The 17,714-nt window shown below is 45.5% G+C and overlaps 1 protein-coding gene across 1 annotated transcript; it reads right to left on the minus strand.

Moving 5' to 3' along the window:
* Positions 1 to 801: 801 nt before the first annotated feature.
* KICS2 (KICSTOR subunit 2) lies at positions 802 to 13,212 on the minus strand. The gene is made up of 3 exons (XM_075342450.1): positions 12,819 to 13,212; positions 6,886 to 7,174; positions 802 to 4,326 (listed from the first exon to the last, which is right to left on the minus strand). The coding sequence occupies exons 1-3, from the start codon at positions 13,141 to 13,143 to the stop codon at positions 3,516 to 3,518; spliced, it is 1,425 nt and encodes a 474-aa protein (XP_075198565.1). The 5' UTR covers positions 13,144 to 13,212; the 3' UTR covers positions 802 to 3,515.
* Positions 13,213 to 17,714: the final 4,502 nt, after the last annotated feature.

Consider the following 17,714-nt stretch of genomic DNA (forward strand, 5'->3'; position numbering starts at 1 on the left):
GCAGACCTCTCCCACGGCTACTAGGGACTGTGAACATTGGGTTCCATTACTATATTATACTTATCTTGGCTTTTTTCAATACAATACCATCATATGTTCACCTCTCCCACGGCTACTGGCAGCCTATATATTGTACTATTGTATCACATTGTATGCCCCCCTTGATTCAGTGGTAGTTGTTTTTAATCTATTCATATTGCGTGTGTCTTTTTCACAATAAACTACTTATTTGTATATACACTCGATAATACTCGTTACAACACAGGAGAACAGTCTAATACTCAAGTATTCATTCCAAAAGAGTGTGTGCAATGCAAGTCAATGGGAAATACTCGCAACGTAACGAGTAACTAAAATGCCGCACTATTTGCTACTCACACGAATAGTACAGCATTCAGGTTACTCGTTACATTGCGAGTATTCCCCATTGACTTGCATTGCACACGCTATTTGGAATGCATACGCGAGTATTAGACAGTACTCCTTATGTGTATCGCAAATCCGAGTATTTCGAACTCGCTCATCATTAGTCAGGAACTCTATTTGGAAGTAGGAAATCAAAGTCAATACTGACACTTTAAAGGGCCTTGCTATGTAGGTCACAACTAGCATGGCCTTCAAATGGGGAAAAAATAAAAAATAAATAAATAAAATAAAGTTTAGGTAAATCTTATGGACAGGCAAATTGGCCTCGTTTTACGCAGAAAACTCCTTTACAATGAGCATACACACTACTAAAGAAAAATAACATGAAGCGCAGTGTCTACAAAAGAAAAAATATAAATAACAGTAAGTTTGCAAATTGATTTTAATTCAGCAGCATATAGTTTCTTACACCTCTCCATTAGTGCAGTATTTATACCCGTTCAATTTTTAACATATTGCAAGAATGTATATTTCACATGAGCAATATCAAAGTGTAAAAAGCAACAGATCTGAAAAAAAAAAAAAAAAAAAAAAATAGATGTCATCTTTTGTTATAGGCATGGATGTAGAAGCAATACAATTGCTTTAAAAAGTATCACGTAAAAATATACAATATTTGTTGGAAAGACCCATTTTATGTAGACGCCCAACTAAGGCCACAACCCAGTTTTCACAGAGTCATTCCAGTCACGAAAACATAAATATATAAATTAAGAGACCGAGTTTCCTGCACTGAGATAGCAGCTACCAGTAGTAGTCATCAGTAGAAAGGTATAGAAACTTTAAAAACAATGTTCCACAATACTGGTGAAGTACAGGAATTTTGGAGCAATGGTGCATTTTCCTGCTACTCCTATTGTGCTTTATTTTTTCACACTAGAATATGCTCAGCTGACTTGTAGGACAATAAAGGGCTAGTGCAACCTCATCTTCTGCACCCACATAAACCGGGACAACTAGGCAGTTTACCTTCGGACATGAACCTTATTAATCTGGAGTCAGACAAGTGTGTACAATATTATAAAAGAAAAGAAGAAGATGGGGAGTGGGGGGGGGGGGGGGAAGGGGAAGAGATATGCTCTGCCTCATTGAATATTACTGGTGCAAGTGCAATGTGATTTTTTTCCTCACATTGCACTTGTCCGATTTATACACAAGTGGGAGCAAGCCCAAGGACACACTGGCATTTAGCATCCGATGTGTTATGCTAATGACACTCGGCTTCTGCTCTGCTGCGAGTATAAACCGAGTGTCATGAGACTGTGCTGAGATAGGATCACAGCTGCGGAGGAGAGGGAGGGACTAATCTCCCTATCTCCTCCATTATCAGCTGATGCGATTATCGCACTGCATTCCGGTGTCATCCAAGTGCAGTGCAATGTTTCTCTGGCACCCATAGACTTGAATGGGTGTGAGAGAAAGACAGATTGGATTCCTCCCGCAGCATGCTGCAATTGTTTTCTCGATCCGATTAGGGCTGGAGAAAGAAAAAAAAAAAAAAACAACCCTACATGCCCCATAGAGTAACATTGGTCTGAGTGGAATGCAATTTTTTTTATCGCATTCTACATGCTCGCCGTGTGTCCTTAACCTTAGATGTAACCTCTACTCATTGCAATGTAGACATAAAAACAATGATTCCTGACTGTATCCCTCAATGCATTCATGGAGGTACCTGTGAAGAACAAAGCCCTGGTCAGCGAGTCAGTCGTCCTTCAGGACATGTGGTGAACAGGGATGAGGCCACCTACTCCTAGAACATGAACTGAACACATAATAGAAAGCCGCAATGCCCCTGCACAAGGCCACTGCTGATTCAGTAGAACACAAACGTATAAAATCAAGCTGAAAGACATAACTTATACAATAAAAATGGGATAAATCACTGCCAGCATGTCACTCTGATTTTTACCACAATAGTAGACAGTTTAAATTTTTTTGTCTTTATCCTGGTCGGATCATACAGATAAGATGTTAAAAAAAAAAAAAAACCCAAAAAAACATAACAACAAAATAGGACTGTGAACCATAAAACCCACACAACTGACTAGTGAGTGTACGCTCTTTGGATGATATATTGCATTTGGCAGCTCTGCGGAGCTTCAGGAGTCCACCTCTAGAATGTAAAATGATCCATGGCTCGTTCCCTGTTAAAAGAAGAAATAACGAGAGAGAAAAAAAAAAAACAAAAAAAAAAAAAAACACACCTGTCGAGTAAACCACAGCCAGTGACTAACATACATGATATGGAAAGGCACAAATTCTTTACTATAACTTTGAATTGTTTGTATGTGCCCTTCATAGGTATTTTTCTATTTGTACTGCTGTGAACAGATGACCAACAGGGTGAAAGCCATTAGCAAATCCATGCCTAGTATGAACAAATGTGCAGGCTCTTGTCTAAAGCTGGCCATCACATCAACTTTTAGACACCACAGAATGCAGAATATGCTTCAGGAGAAATACCGCTAGTGTTATTTTTCCTAAAGAGTCTTTTTTGTTTCATATAACATACCGAGTGATTTCCAAGCAGAAGCCGCCGGAAGAATGGTCACGTCACTTCTTTAAGATCTATGAAGCTTTTGTAGCCTGAAGTGGTTAACACAAGCTCAAAAGACTGAACAAATGAGCATGTCATTTTGACATTGCAACAGACGTTCATTTTTTTCTACATTTGTTGAGCGTTTTGGATTTTATTTTTTTTTTTCCCAGGAGAGTTACCCACATATATGCTTAGATAGATAGCGGTGGTCAAATACTTGTTCTGTGTGCATATGTACTCAATAAGGAAGAGGAATAAGCTGCTGCCAGACACCTAGTACAGTGGCTTATCTCCAGTGAGAAAGGATCAGGCATGTTGAAAGGAAACATGCCTGATCCTTCTTTCTAATAGGATATGCAATTGAGAGACTCCTATATGCATTAGAGCCAGTTCTGCGCAAGTTCATCTAATGTGTATGGCCAGCATCAGTCATGTAGTAGAGAGATCAGATAGCCTTTATTTTTCTTCCCCAGATAAGTCAATAAAAACAGATACCACTACGGGTTTGAAGTTACCCTTTTTAGCATACTAGCCTGCACTCCTGGTTTTAACTCTTTGAGCCCGGCTTTAAGCTTGCATATACCCTGGAGGATTTCAGAGACTGAGACAGCTCATTTAGAAAAGATATGAAGTGGGAGTCTTTTTCAGATTTCTTTGAATCAAAAATGACCACAATGGTAAAATGTGGCTCAGGTCGTGTCAGAAAATACGTACTTTGCACTTTGTCATCATAGAAGTGGACAACCTTTTCTAAAGTGTTTAGATCTAAACTCTTTTCAGTCATAATCATAATAACATTTGGCCAGTGAACCGCTGGCCTCTCCATTGGAAGAGACACCACTGCAGGATATTGGTCAACCCCTTTTGGGGCTTCTCTGTAAGAATCCGGATGATGATACCCATGACCCTGAAAGCTTTCGGATCCCCGGTTGTCAAAAATTAAGGACACGTTGACTGCATCGTATTTTCTAATAAAGCTGGATATTTTTCCAAAGTAATCCGGATTTGTTTTAGCAGTCAGGGTCTTCATCTCGGAGGTCTGTCTGCTTAATGCTTCATGGAAGTAAAAGCTGAACTTGGCAAGCAGGACGTTTTTAAATTTTAGGAGCCATGAAAAAAGATGGGGTGGCTGCACCGCTTTCTGAGATTGGCCTCCAAAGAGATGCTTTTTAGTCTCCTTCTGTTTTTCAAATATCTGACCCCAACTTTGTAGCTTAGTATGTGCATTGTGCAAATTAACGAGGGACAAGAGGAACTTCCACTCAAATATTAGGCTCTGGGCCTTCAAAAGATGCACGAGAACATCAACTTCAAGCTGGAAACCATTTTCTAGGGGAGACAGTATAGGATGGTGAAACCTACAAACCAAAAGAATAAAACAAAATTATACATACACATGGATTACTTCAAGCAGGATGTATTCAGCAATCAAGAGAGTTAGAGGGGTTTTCACTTTTTAGAAATGTAAACCCCAAACGATTGCTAGCATGTAAAACATTCAGATTGTACTCATCCTCCCCACTGCTGCTCTAGTCTCAGCGATTGTCTGCAGCAGTGACAAAATGTGGCCAATTCACATCACTGCTGCAGACAATCACTGAGCTCAGAGGCTCTGCTGCAGATGGCACAAACCATCAAGATCAGTCACTGAGGCTGTGGTAAAAGTAAAGTATAAAACATCATTCTGATATTCATCCAGAAAGTAGTACGATTTTTCCTCTCAGTGTGCAAACTCCACACCTAATAAAAGGAGTTGTCTATCAAACTCCAAAAAATTTTTGTAAGCTAATCTGTGCTATATTTTTTTATAAAACACCCCTACATTATTTTTTTTTTGTTTTCTAACTTTTGTTCCTCTAGAATTATCACTTTATTCTCTGCATACGCTTTATCTATCTTCAGCTCAATCAAACTTGACTTTCCTGTCCTTGGTTACAAACCTCTCAGTCAGAGCTGGCACCGCCCAGCCTCAGTCAGGCACCGCCCTCTGCACACTCATTGGTTGTCAGTATTCTGCCCATCGAACAGAGGACAATATGTGCCCATCCTATAGTAATGCCCCCATCCTGTAATAATGTGCCCATCTTGTAATAAATGTGTCCATCCTATAGTAATGTGCCCCATCCTATAGTAATGTCCTCTTTCCTGGTACTCTTCTTGCAGTAATGTCCCCTTACCTGGACGTCTTGTAGCAATGCTGCATCCTGTAGTAGTGTCCCATATTATGCCAGTCACACACACACGCAAAAAAATAAATAAATAATCTTCGCACCTGTTCTTGTTCCCTCTGTGTCCTGTCTGCTTCTTGCAGCCGCAACCCCCTTGAACAATGCTACCAGTACAGGGGCCGCCAGGGACACAGCTTTATATCAGAGGACAGATTCCCCGGCGCTGCTCAGACGCAAGCTCCCTTTACAGCTTTTCCAGTGATCCGCTGCTGACCTCTGGTTGGCCGACGGCTGATAATTGCAGTACCTGTATACAAAGCTCGCGTCTGAGCAGCGTTGGGGAAATCTGTCTTCTGATCTAAAGCTCTGTCAGCAGCGGCACAGGCAGCAATCAGCAAAGGGGCCACAGGCCTGCGGACCGCAAGCAGCATCAGGGGCTGCAGCTGAAAGCGCTTTATATCAGAGGACAGATTCCCTGGCGCTGCGCAGGAAACTAGCTCTCTGTACAGGTTCTCCAGTGATCTGCTGCATGCCTCTGATTGGCCAGTGGCTGATCATTGCAGTAGCTGTATAAAGAGCTAGGCCCTGCACAGCAACTGGAACGCTGTCATCTGATATAAACACACTAACTGCACGGGCCCCTAGCACAGGCAGCAATCAAGCAATAGGGCCATGGGCCTGCGCGCCGCGAGCAGCATCAGGAGCCGCACGCATGCAGCATACCGGCAGCATCTTTCAGACCACTGCACTACGGAATGCGTGGGACGGTGCGGAAAAAGCAATATGAAGTTGGCTGTGCTGCCCGTCAACAACGTCCTGCCCCTGTCGACATGACGTCACAGGAAGCAGCAAAATGATGACAGGATCGGACCGCTCTGAGCGGGGGGGAGAGGGGCTGTTCCCTACCCCTATGTAGCAAGAAAAAAAAAAGAAAAAAAAAAAAAAAAAAGCCAGATAACCCCTTTAGATCATTTACATTTTTTTTTTTCTATGCTACAGAAATGCAACATATCCAGAAAATTCGGATTGTCTACTGTGGCTTAGTATAGCATCTAAGTTTTTTTTTCCCTTACACCCATCCGATTTCAGAATGAAAGTGCAGCATGCTATGATTTTTGTTTCAAAGACATATCCTGTTAGTGAAAATAAAAAAAAAAAAAAAAAAAAAAAAAACAACCACAAACCACACAAAAAACACAACACAGTAATCACTCATCCAATTTATACGCTCATGTGAGCAAGTCCCGAATGTGAGCTGTCAATGAGACATCGCTGCTGCAGCCAAAACGAGAGGAGTAGCAGCAGGAAAATACCAGGAAAGGGAATCAGACTAACCCCATTCCCCCCTGCCAATTTCTGGAATTGTTGGGGGGGTACACTTTTGTAAAAGTGGAAAACACCCATCAACATTTTATCACATAAGGGAACTGGTACCTTACATACCGTAGGATTGTATTAGATTAGACATTGGTTATATACATCTACCTGTCAGATTCTGGGTGAGGCTTAAAAAAATATGGCAGTTTTGGGTTATTAAAGTACTAGACACACACACACACCTGTTAAGGAGAACATGCCGATGATATTTTGGAGACGTGTGTGTGTGTGTGTCCACAACATCGGCATCTTCCCCTTACCACTAAGGAGTATTAGTGGTAAGAAGAAGATGCTGATGATGTTGTGGAGACACACACACACACACACACACACACACACAAAGTTCTGGTATAATAAGAAAATAGTTCCCACCTGGAGTCGTACTTCTTTAGTATGGAATCTAAAATGTTCACCAGTTCCTCTGTGTTCACAAACTTTTGACTGCTCAGAGTGTACATTTTCTCATAGAAATCTGCAATTTCCATTCGAGCCTGAACAAAAAAGCAGAGCTGTTCTGACAGATGTGAAAGCAGTTCTTCCAAGTGGGGAGCTGTCCCACCAGTGGCATTTTTACCAATGGTGACTACCTTCTTCAGTTCGTTGTACAATGAGGTGTAATTCGTTCTGAAAGAATCCTTCCTGCTGAAGAATGACTGACCACCTGAAAAAACAAAAGTCCGGACACTGGTGTAAGCAAAAGGACACTGGAAGGACAATGAGAAGTAACCATGAACAATGGGAAATGTCTGCACACAGTGGTTACACTGGCTGGAGGGAGTTCTAAATATATGGTCTATTAAACAATAGCTCCGAGTCCATCCATCCATCCCCACAAGATCAAGAGTAAACCAATGTCTCGTGTACATAACACACAGAACATAAGTGGACAAATTAGGTTATTACAGATGCCATCATTAAAATGTAAATTAGGCACTGAATGCATCCAGAACGTGCTCTGTATTTTACACCATTAAAAGAGCTTGTCCAAGCAACATTCCACGAATATTGCACATTGATCTAAGAGCTCATGCAGGCGTCCGTGAAACTTAGTCCATATATTGCGGTCTGTACCTTGATCGTCAGTGGGTTTCCCAACCAGGGATGAGCGAATGTATTTGCTACTATTCAGCATCCGACGGATAATGGGGTATTCAAGGTATTCGCTATCCGATGGATAATATGGTATTCCCTCCGATATTTTCATTTCTGGACTTCCCAGCGCCTTTTTCCAGCCAATGAACACATCTGATCTTCAACTTCAAGAGGAACCTCAAGACCCAACTCTTCCAACAAGCCTACAACCTACAATAGCCCTCAGTCCAGTACACCACTGCGCAACCAGCTCTGTCTTCACCTATTGTACCATCACCCATTCCCTGTAGACTGAGCCCTCGCGGGCAGGGTCCTCTCTCCTCCTATACCAGTCTGTCTTGTGCTGTTAATGATTGTTGTACGTATACCCTCTTCACTTGTAAAGCGCCATGGAATAAATGGCGCTATAATAATAAATAATAATAATGTTGCTTGCCCTCACAGTAACGCCGCAGCCATCTTTGTTGTGGTGTTACTGTGATTGGCTTGGTCGCACGGCGTCATAGGGGCTATATAAGCCAGAGGCCATTTTGGTCAGTCGGTCTCTCCCTCTCTCTTTCTTACTCACCGATCACGGGTACGGCGCTGCACGGCTGTCACACTGTGGCGGCTTTTACTCTTTTGAAAATGCCGGCTGCACATTATTCCATCTCGTATTCGATGCTTCCCCTGCCCACCGGCGCCTGTGATTGGTTGCAGTAAGACAGCTATCACTTAGCGTGGGGGCGTGTCTGACTGCAACCAATCACAGCCGCCAGTGGGCGGGTCAATATAGCGTAGTAAAATAAATAGTAAAAACAACGACTTGCGGTATCCCCCCCAAATAATACCCAGCCGAGGTAAGCACACAGCAGCGGGCCGGTATTCTCAGGCTGGGGAGGGCAAGGGCCATGGTTACGGCCCCCCCCCTCTCGCAGCCGAGAATATCAGCTCGCTGCTGCCCAGAGAATGTTGCATCCATTAGATGCGACAGTCCCAGCGTGTCACCGGCCCTTCCAGATTGCTGTTATGCGGTGGCAATCAGGGTAATAAGGAGTTAATGTCAGCCCATAGCTGCCACTAAGTCCAAGATTAGTAATGGCAGCATCTATGACACGCCATCACAAATCTGTAGGTAAACTAAATAACAACAACGAAAAATCCTTTATTTGAAATCACCCAAAAATAAAAAAAAAAAAAAACAAAAAACAAAAAAAACCTGTTACCACTTTATTAACCCCCCAAATATCCAGGTCCGGTGTAATCCCCACTGATTCAGTGACGTCTGTGAGCGAGTGCTCAATACAGCCTCATTCCATGAACGATGGTGCAGAGGCAACTCCAGGTCATTTCTCACGGTTGGTGATGTCAACACATTACCGCTCGCGAGAACTTCAGTGCTGCCGTAAAGCACAACTCAGAGTGACGTCACTGACCGGCAGTGACCCTGCGAGAACTCAGATCAAAGCTCCCGCAGGGTTACTGCTCCATCACACATACTGTTGGGAGTGGGGGGGTTGGACACATACATCACAAATAAAAGCTGTAATATCCATCCTTCCGATAGAGGGATGGATAAGACAGGCAGACCAATATGTTCCACCTCCCTGCATATTCTAGGCTGGCACTCTTTAGTGACTTTCATGTGGCACTAAAAGGGTGCCTAGCCTTGTATTTAGCCAAAAAAAAAAAAAAAAAAAAAAAAAAAAAAAAAAGCAATTTTTGATAGCCAGCCAGGGTAAAGCAGATGGCTGCAGCCAGTAGCCCACAGCTGGCAGCTTTACCTTGGTGGGGACCCAATTTGGAGGGCCAACAGGCTTTTTTTTTTTTTTTTTTTTTATAAATAATAAATTAAAAAAAAAACAAACAAAAAAAAAAAAACAAAAAAAAAAAAATAATGGGGGTTCCCCAAAAATGGTTCACCAGCCAAGGACAGCTGTGGTCTGGTATTCTCAGGGTGGGAAGGTTTATAGTTATTGGCCCTTCCCAGCCAAAAAAAAAAAAAAAAAAAAAAAAAATATAGCAGGCCTCAGCTACCCACAAAGTGGCGCATCCATCTCATGCCCTGGTGCGGTGGCAAACAGGGAAATAAATGGGGTCGATACCAGATGTGTAATGTCACCTGACATAAAGCCCAGCAGTTGGTGATGTCATGGCGTCCATCAGATACCCGACATCACCAACGGTCAGTAATAAAAGTATATTAAAAAAAAAAAAACAAAACAAAAAACTCACCAAAACATTCCCTCTCACTAATTTATTGTAAATTGGGGGGGGGGGGGGAGGGAAACACACAGCTAGACCCGGGGAGGAGTTTTTCTGTCGCATGTGCCATGACACATTCGACAGAAATCAGAGGAAGAGGGTGAATGCGGGCGGCGCGTTAGTGTGCATCCTGTTATCTTGGATGAATCGGGTGGGGGATAAATGCAGTCCGGCACCTTCTACTGGCTGTGCCCATACTGTTTCAGCCTTTTCCCATCCATTTCAGCCTCTTCCTCAGTCACCACAGGTCACCGACGGGTCTAACGTGAAATTATTCTGGTTTCCCATAGACGTGCATGGGGGGGGGGGGGTGTCGAATATTCGCGAATACTCGAATAGCGGCGAGGTATTAATTGGATATTCGGCGAAGCGAATAATCGGGTATTCAATCATCCCTATTCCCAACCCAAAACACAATAGCCTTGTGTGACCTCCATTTTTATACACCAACATTAATGTGTATGATCAAATACAATTTGAGGTCAACTATACCAATTCATCCATAGTAATCAGATGCATTGCAGATCAGTTTTTTTTTAAATGCAACCATATACTTGTATTGCCAGTTTTTCATTTGATAAGTGTCAGGGGACCTCGTTCTCCACATGGGTAAGGGCCTCAGGTTTTGAAAAGGCATCTATCAGACATTTATGGTGCTGTCATACTGGATAAAATCCCGGACGTGAAGAACTCCATTTAGTATATTTTCTTTAATCTGTGTATGAAGTTTTCTGCTATTCATATCTTTCCACATCGTGGCAGGCCTGCAGGAAGGGTCTTTAGCTCTTTTACAGCCTCGCCGCTACCTCTGGGTGTCTTTTGTTCATCCTTATTTAAGGTTCCTGATGAAGCAATTCTAGCCACGAGTGGCGGATGCACGGCTTGATCTCATGGTGGAATTTAGTAAAAGGGCGCTGGTGGCACTAAGCAATCTGCGCATGCAGAACTGTCAGCACTATTTTCCTGAACATTGCCAGGAGATCAATCTGCGCAAGTGGATAGCGCCAGAGGTAGCAGCACAATCACACCCCACAGGGCCCGCCCCCCAATCACAGATTAAAATATTTATATACACACACACAGGATTTCTTCACCTCAAGTATGATGTTAATTAGTATGACAGCCCCAATATGGCCATGTCTGTACTTTACTTATACTTCAGTTTAGCACTAGAACTACTGGACTCGTGACACCTATATAGAAATACATGGTGCAAAGTAGTCAAAATGACTACCTCAGTAGTTCTAGTGTTAAAGAGACCCCGTCAGCAGCATTGTACCAAGGAAGAAAAGCTACATATATGGATTTTGTACAATGCTTGTGTTGTAGTCCCATTCTCTCATGGGCTGCACACAATCCCATTAAACAGTTGTCTACTTTCCATGAGCACACCACTACCCATCTTCGGGCTCCTGCTTTGTGAGAAAGATGTGCTCCTAAAGACTCGCAGTTCGGAGCAGCGGCATTTTTTTATCCTCAAAGCTGCTAGTAGAGGCAGTGGACTGAGGGTGGTCAGAGCCCATCTGCTTTAGTGGTGCAAGTAGATGGCAAAGCCCGGCAGTGGCAGCTCCAGCAGGAGCCAGCTGTGTATTATAACTGCTGATGACACAGGAACAGTAGCCGTGCTCACGTGATCAGACAGATGCAGTAGTATGCCATATATATCACGCGGACACACAATCATCATTAGTGATTGGGTAGCCATCATTCCCCATCCCTCGGCCCACAGGGCCCCTTGCTCAGCGGGCCAAGAGCTCAGGCCCACAGTGCAGCGCCCCTTGCTCGGCAACTGGGACTAACTTGCTCGGGGGCTAGAAGTACAGGCACACAGTGCCATTTGCTCGGGGACTGGGAACACACACACACACACACACACACACACACAGTGCCCTTTTCTCAGGGAGTAGGACTACCTTGGCTGGCGGGCCGGGAGTACGGGCACACAGCGCATTGCCCCTTGCCCGGGAGTACGGGCACACAGCGCATTGCCCCTTGCCCGGGAGTACGGGCACACAGCGCATTGCCCCTTGCCCGGGAGTACGGGCACACAGCGCAGTGCCCCTTGCCCGGGAGTACGGGCACACAGCGCAGTGCCCCTTGCCCGGGAGTACGGGCACACAGCGCAGTGCCCCTTGCCCGGGAGTACGGGCACACAGCGCAGTGCCCCTTGCCCGGGAGTACGGGCACACAGCGCAGTGCCCCTTGCCCGGGAGTACGGGCACACAGCGCAGTGCCCCTTGCCCGGGAGTACGGGCACACAGCGCAGTGCCCCTTGCCCGGGAGTACGGGCACACAGCGCAGTGCCCCTTGCCCGGGAGTACGGGCACACAGCGCAGTGCCCCTTGCCCGGGAGTACGGGCACACAGCGCAGTGCCCCTTGCCCGGGAGTACGGGCACACAGCGCAGTGCCCCTTGCCCGGGAGTACGGGCACACAGCGCAGTGCCCCTTGCCCGGGAGTACGGGCACACAGCGCAGTGCCCCTTGCCCGGGAGTACGGGCACACAGCGCAGTGCCCCTTGCCCGGGAGTACGGGCACACAGCGCAGTGCCCCTTGCCCGGGAGTACGGGCACACAGCGCAGTGCCCCTTGCCCGGGAGTACGGGCACACAGCGCAGTGCCCCTTGCCCGGGAGTACGGGCACACAGCGCATTGCCCCTTGCCCGGGAGTATGGGCACAGAGCGCAGTGCCCCTTGCCCGGGAGTACGGGCACACAGCGCAGTGCCCCTTGCCCGGGAGTACGGGCACACAGCGCAGTGCCCCTTGCCCGGGAGTACGGGCACACAGCGCAGTGCCCCTTGCCCGGGAGTACGGGCACACAGCGCAGTGCCCCTTGCCCGGGAGTACGGGCACACAGCGCAGCGCCCCTTGCCCGGGAGTACGGGCACACAGCGCAGCGCCCCTTGCCCGGGAGTACGGGCACACAGCGCAGCGCCCCTTGCCCGGGAGTACGGGCACACTAGGACTCACCCGGCTTCTGGCCCAGGAAGCTCATGCTGTGATACGCCTTCTCCGCGGCCGCCAGGTGAGCCAGTGCAGACAGCGTGTTGGACCATGATGACCCCGCCGTCTTGTTGGCCTCTTTCTCGCGCTCCACATTGTCCTTGGCCTTGTCATAGGAGAAGTGTCCGAGGTGGGAGAAGAACGTCTGCAGCACCGTCTGCTCCGCGGTGACCGGCGGCGTCTTCTGTGCGATCATCACCGAAGTCGTCATCAGCAGCAGGAGCTCGTCGTCATCCTCGTCCTCCCGCTCCGGGGCAGTCGGAGCATCACCCGCTTGCTGGGGCACCACCATACAGCGAAAGAGCGGCGCACAGCCCCGGGAAACTCACTGCTGACACCGGACTGTTTACCTGTCACACGTGACTGCGCCGGAAGAGTGACGTCACTTTGTCGTTCTGAAAAACTTTATTGCTAACAGACATTGGGCCACGTGTAGCTCGTGTACAAAGCAACCAATCAGATGTCGTATGTGCAGGGAACAGCGGTTCCTGGAGAAGGGTCAGACCTGTGGGGGATGGGTCAGGAATCACTGGGCTCCAGCCATGCCCAATGCCCATGTATTAGTACGAGGTTTGGTGCAGCTTCTTTGTTAGATTTCTGAGCAGAATTATGTCTTAGTAAATACAAGTAAAATATATCTTTGTACCGTGTTAGCCAGTAGAGATAAAAAAAAAAATTGTGTATAAATACGTGACTCTTCAGATTTTGTGTTATACCATGCCTGATGAAGAGACCTGAGTAGTCTCGAAAGCTTGCAATTATTACCATCTTTTCAGTTAGCCATTAAAAGGTATCAACCACTGAGGACTCTCTGTTCTTTTAAACAATTTTTTTGTCTTAGTAAATATACAAGTAAAATATATCTTTGTACCGTGTTAGCCAGTAGAGATAAAAAAATTGTTTAAAAGATTATTTCCATCTTTTCAGTTAGCCATTAAAAGGTATCAACCACTGAGGACTCTCTGTTCTTTTAAACAATTTTTTTAGTAAATATACAAATTGTCTCTCCAGTAAAGGAGACAAATAGGAGACTATATTAGTAAATATAGAAAAAAAAAACCCGATCAGCACGTGTAAGGCCGCTTTCACACCTGCGTTCAGCGCAATCCGCCGCTATGGAGAATAGCGCAGTCCGTTAATGCACTGCACTATTCTCCATAGACTTGTATGGACGACGCACCCTAATGCAAGTGTCAGTGTTGCATCCACTGCACGTCGCAGCGTCGTTATTTTGACGCTGCGTCGGGCGGAAGGAACGCTGCATGTAACGTTTTTTGTGTCGTTAAAATATCGCACCTTGACTGATTCCGTTAATATCCGCCAAGGTGTGTAATGATTGTCTATGGGGGCGGATTCCGCCGCAATGCGCTAAGCGTCGGAATCCGCTGACGGTTCCCGTCACGTTCTACTGCGCATGCTCAGCATGTCCAGCAGAACGATCTAAATATTATGTGCTTTTGCTGTACTGTACAGTATTTTGTATTAGTGTACTGTAATAATTTTATATGCATACAGTACATTATATTGTATTACTGTAATAAGTTTGTATAAATACAGTAAATATATTTGGGTTGTGGAACCAATTACGCTCATAATCCAAGGTTCCACTGTATTACTAAAGTTTCTATACATACAGTAAATATTTTTGGGTTGTGGAAGGAATTGTCTGCGTTTCAATTATTTCCTATGGGAAAATTTGCTTTGATATAAGAGTAAATTGGTTTAAGAGCACACTCCCAGAACCAATTATGCTCGTAATCCAAGGTTCCACTGTACATCCATTTGTGCAATAAATTAGAGTAAAGCCCCCGTTACTCGCAACGACATCGCTAATGATATATCGCTGGGGTCACGGATTCCATGACGCATATCCGGCCTCGTTAGCGACGTCGTTGCGTGTGACACCAACGAGCGACCATTAACGATGGAAAATACTCACCTTATCGTCCATCGTTGACACGTTGTTCCTTTTTAAAAAATCGTTGATTGTAGAGGACGCAGGTTGTTCGTCGTTCTCGAGGCAGCACACATCGCTACGTGTGACACCCCGGGAACGACAAACAACATCGTACCTGCGGCCGCCAGCAATGCAGAAGGAAGAAGGTGGGCGGAAGGTTACGGCCGCTCATCTCCGCCCCTCCGCTTCAATTGGGCGGTCGCTTAGTGACGCCGCACTAACCACCCCCTTAGAAAGGAGGCGGTTCGCCGGCAACAGCAACGTCGCTAGGCCGGTAAGTACGTGTGACGGCTCCTAATGATTTTGTGCGCCACGGGCAGCGATTTGCCAGTGACGCACAAACGACGGGGGCGGGTGCTAGCGATATCGCTGCGTGTAAGGCCCCCTTTAGTAAGAAATAAATTTAGTAGTCCATGGATGTGTATTAGACTTTGAAACTCTTTTTTATAAATAGGCCAGGTTTTCTGGCAGCTGTCGCATTGCCAAGTTGCGAAGTTATATTTTCTTATTCCCCTTCTGTAACACACTCTGCACCTCTTTCGTAACCTTCCTTTCTTTCTTTCCTGATGGGCATCCTCAGTTCCAGATTTCCAGAGGTACTGGGACCCACTCCTCCCGGACGTCCAAATATTAGGGCCTTGATTACTACATCCTGGAAGTAAAGGAAGGTGCCGCTCTAGCTTGCACATGGTGAAAGCATGTAAGAGTTATACAGTGCACGAGACACCCTTATGTGCTTTCAGATTTTTATATATATATATATATATATATATATATATATATATATATATATATATATATATAGCTTATAGCATGGGTCTCAAACTCAGCTGAGTGTATGGGCCGCATATAGAAAAAAAAAATTGAGAGGGACCGCATTCTTTGCAGGACAAAGTGATATTTTTAATGAATCCATGTTCTTTTTCTATACACCTTTGGATCACTTTCTTGAACATTTTTTGCTTGTTTATTATAACAAACCTGCACTTTTTTGTTTAGATAAGCTTATATATATAAAAAAAAGCATTTTTAATGGCAAAAAAAATCATGCTTTATTTTGAATTTTTTTTTACATTTTATCACCTTCTTGTAATATTGTTTTACAATTAGCAGCATCATATAGTAATCTTAGCCAACATCTTGTAGTAATGTCCCCCATCTGTGTGGCCTGTAGTAAGGTTCTCATCCTTGTAGTATTGTGCCCATCCTTGTAGTATTGTACCCAGTAGTATTGTGCTCATCCTTGTAGTATTGTGCCCATCCTTGTAGTAATGTGCCCATCCTTGTAATGTGCTCTGTAGTATTGTGCCCATCCTTGTAGTAATGTGCTCTGTAGTATTGTGCCCATCCTTGTAGTACTGTGCTCTGTAGTATTGTGCTCTGTAGTACTGTGCCCATCCTTGTAGTACTGTGCTCTGTAGTACTGTGCGCTGTAGTATTGTGCTCTGTAGTATTGTGCCCATCCTTGTAATGTGCTCTGTAGTATTGTGCCCATCCTTGTAGTAATGTGCTCTGTAGTATTGTGCCCATCCTTGTAGTAATGTGCTCTGTAGTATTGTGCCCATCCTTGTAGTACTGTGCTCTGTAGTATTGTGCTCTGTAGTACTGTGCCCATCCTTGTAGTACTGTGCTCTGTAGTACTGTGCGCTGTAGTATTGTGCTCTGTAGTATTGTGCCCATCCTTGTAATGTGCTCTGTAGTATTGTGCCCATCCTTGTAGTAATGTGCTCTGTAGTATTGTGCCCATCCTTGTAGTACTGTGCTCTGTAGTATTGTGCTCTGTTGTACTGTGCCCATCCTTGTAGTACTGTGCTCTGTAGTCTTGTGCTCTGTAGTACTGTGCCCATCCTTGTAGTACTTTGCTCTGTAGTACTGTGCTCTTTAGTATTGTGCTCTGTAATATTGTGCCCATCCTTGTAGTACTGTGCTCTGTAGTATTGTGCCCATCCTTGTAGTACTGTGCTCTGTAGTACAGTGCTTTGTAGTATTGTGCCCAATCTTTAGTATTACGCAAAAAAAATAAAAATAATAATAATAATTCTCCTCCTCCTTTCCTCCGTTCCCGTTCCATGATCAGTGTTTGGAGCGTTTTGAATGTAGCATGTTTCAGCTTCATACAAATTGCTGCATTGTACAGTACAAGCAGAGTGGATGGGATTTCTAAAAATCCCATGCACACTGTGCTTTTGCGGCCAGCAGTGAAAACTGACTCGCAGTGCGGCTTGCAGAAGAGGTTGCAGCATGTAAATTTATGCTGCGGAGTCGCATGCCCTCCCTAGGGAGAACACAACGTAGACCGCAGCACCTCGAACCCTGATCTCAGGCACGGGCAGCTGCGGTTTCCTAAGGAGGAGACTTGCCACCCCGCAGGTCAGGACCCACCGCATCTAAGACGCGGCGGGTCCTGATCGTGAAAACGTACCTGCTTGTTGTGGCCCGTGAAGATCGCTGCTCTATGCCCGGGGCCAGCGCCAGCAGGACTTTACTACAATTAAATCATTTGCAGTGCCGCGCAGAGGAGATGGCTGCTGCCTGCCAATCAGGTGCCAGGAGGTGACGTCATACAGCGATGTCTCTTTCTTGCATCCGATTGGCGGGCAGCAGCCATTGGTATAATGCAGACTGCTCCTTTGCGCAGCATCGCAAGTGATTCAGTTGTAGTAAAGCCCTGCCGGTGCCGACTCCTGGCATAGAGTAGCAATCGTCACGGGGTCTGCGGGCTGCAACAAGGAGCCTCAGGGGCCGCATGCGTCCCGCGTGTTTGAGACCTCTGGCTTATAGGCTAGATCCCCGATTCATGAAGACTGGCAATTTTCCTACCCATCTTGATGAGGGGACATGCTAGAGTCAGACACTCACGATTTCTCAAGAGGTGCATGCCTCTTAGGCTATGTTCACATGTTCCC

The sequence above is a fragment of the Anomaloglossus baeobatrachus genome, chromosome 4 (assembly GCF_048569485.1).
Source record: "Anomaloglossus baeobatrachus isolate aAnoBae1 chromosome 4, aAnoBae1.hap1, whole genome shotgun sequence".
Lineage (NCBI taxonomy): Eukaryota > Metazoa > Chordata > Amphibia > Anura > Aromobatidae > Anomaloglossus > Anomaloglossus baeobatrachus.

Bases quoted from the DNA above. Each gene is read 5' to 3' on its own strand.
- KICS2 (XM_075342450.1), bottom strand. From the start codon at position 13,143: ATGGTGGTGCCCCAGCAAGCGGGTGATGCTCCGACTGCCCCGGAGCGG. The intron at 7,175-12,818 runs GTGAGTCCTAGT...TTGTTTTTTCAG, and splicing joins CTTCCTGGGCCAGAAGCCGG to GTGGTCAGTCATTCTTCAGC. The intron at 4,327-6,885 runs GTGGGAACTATT...TTTGGTTTGTAG, and splicing joins CTAAAGAAGTACGACTCCAG to GTTTCACCATCCTATACTGT.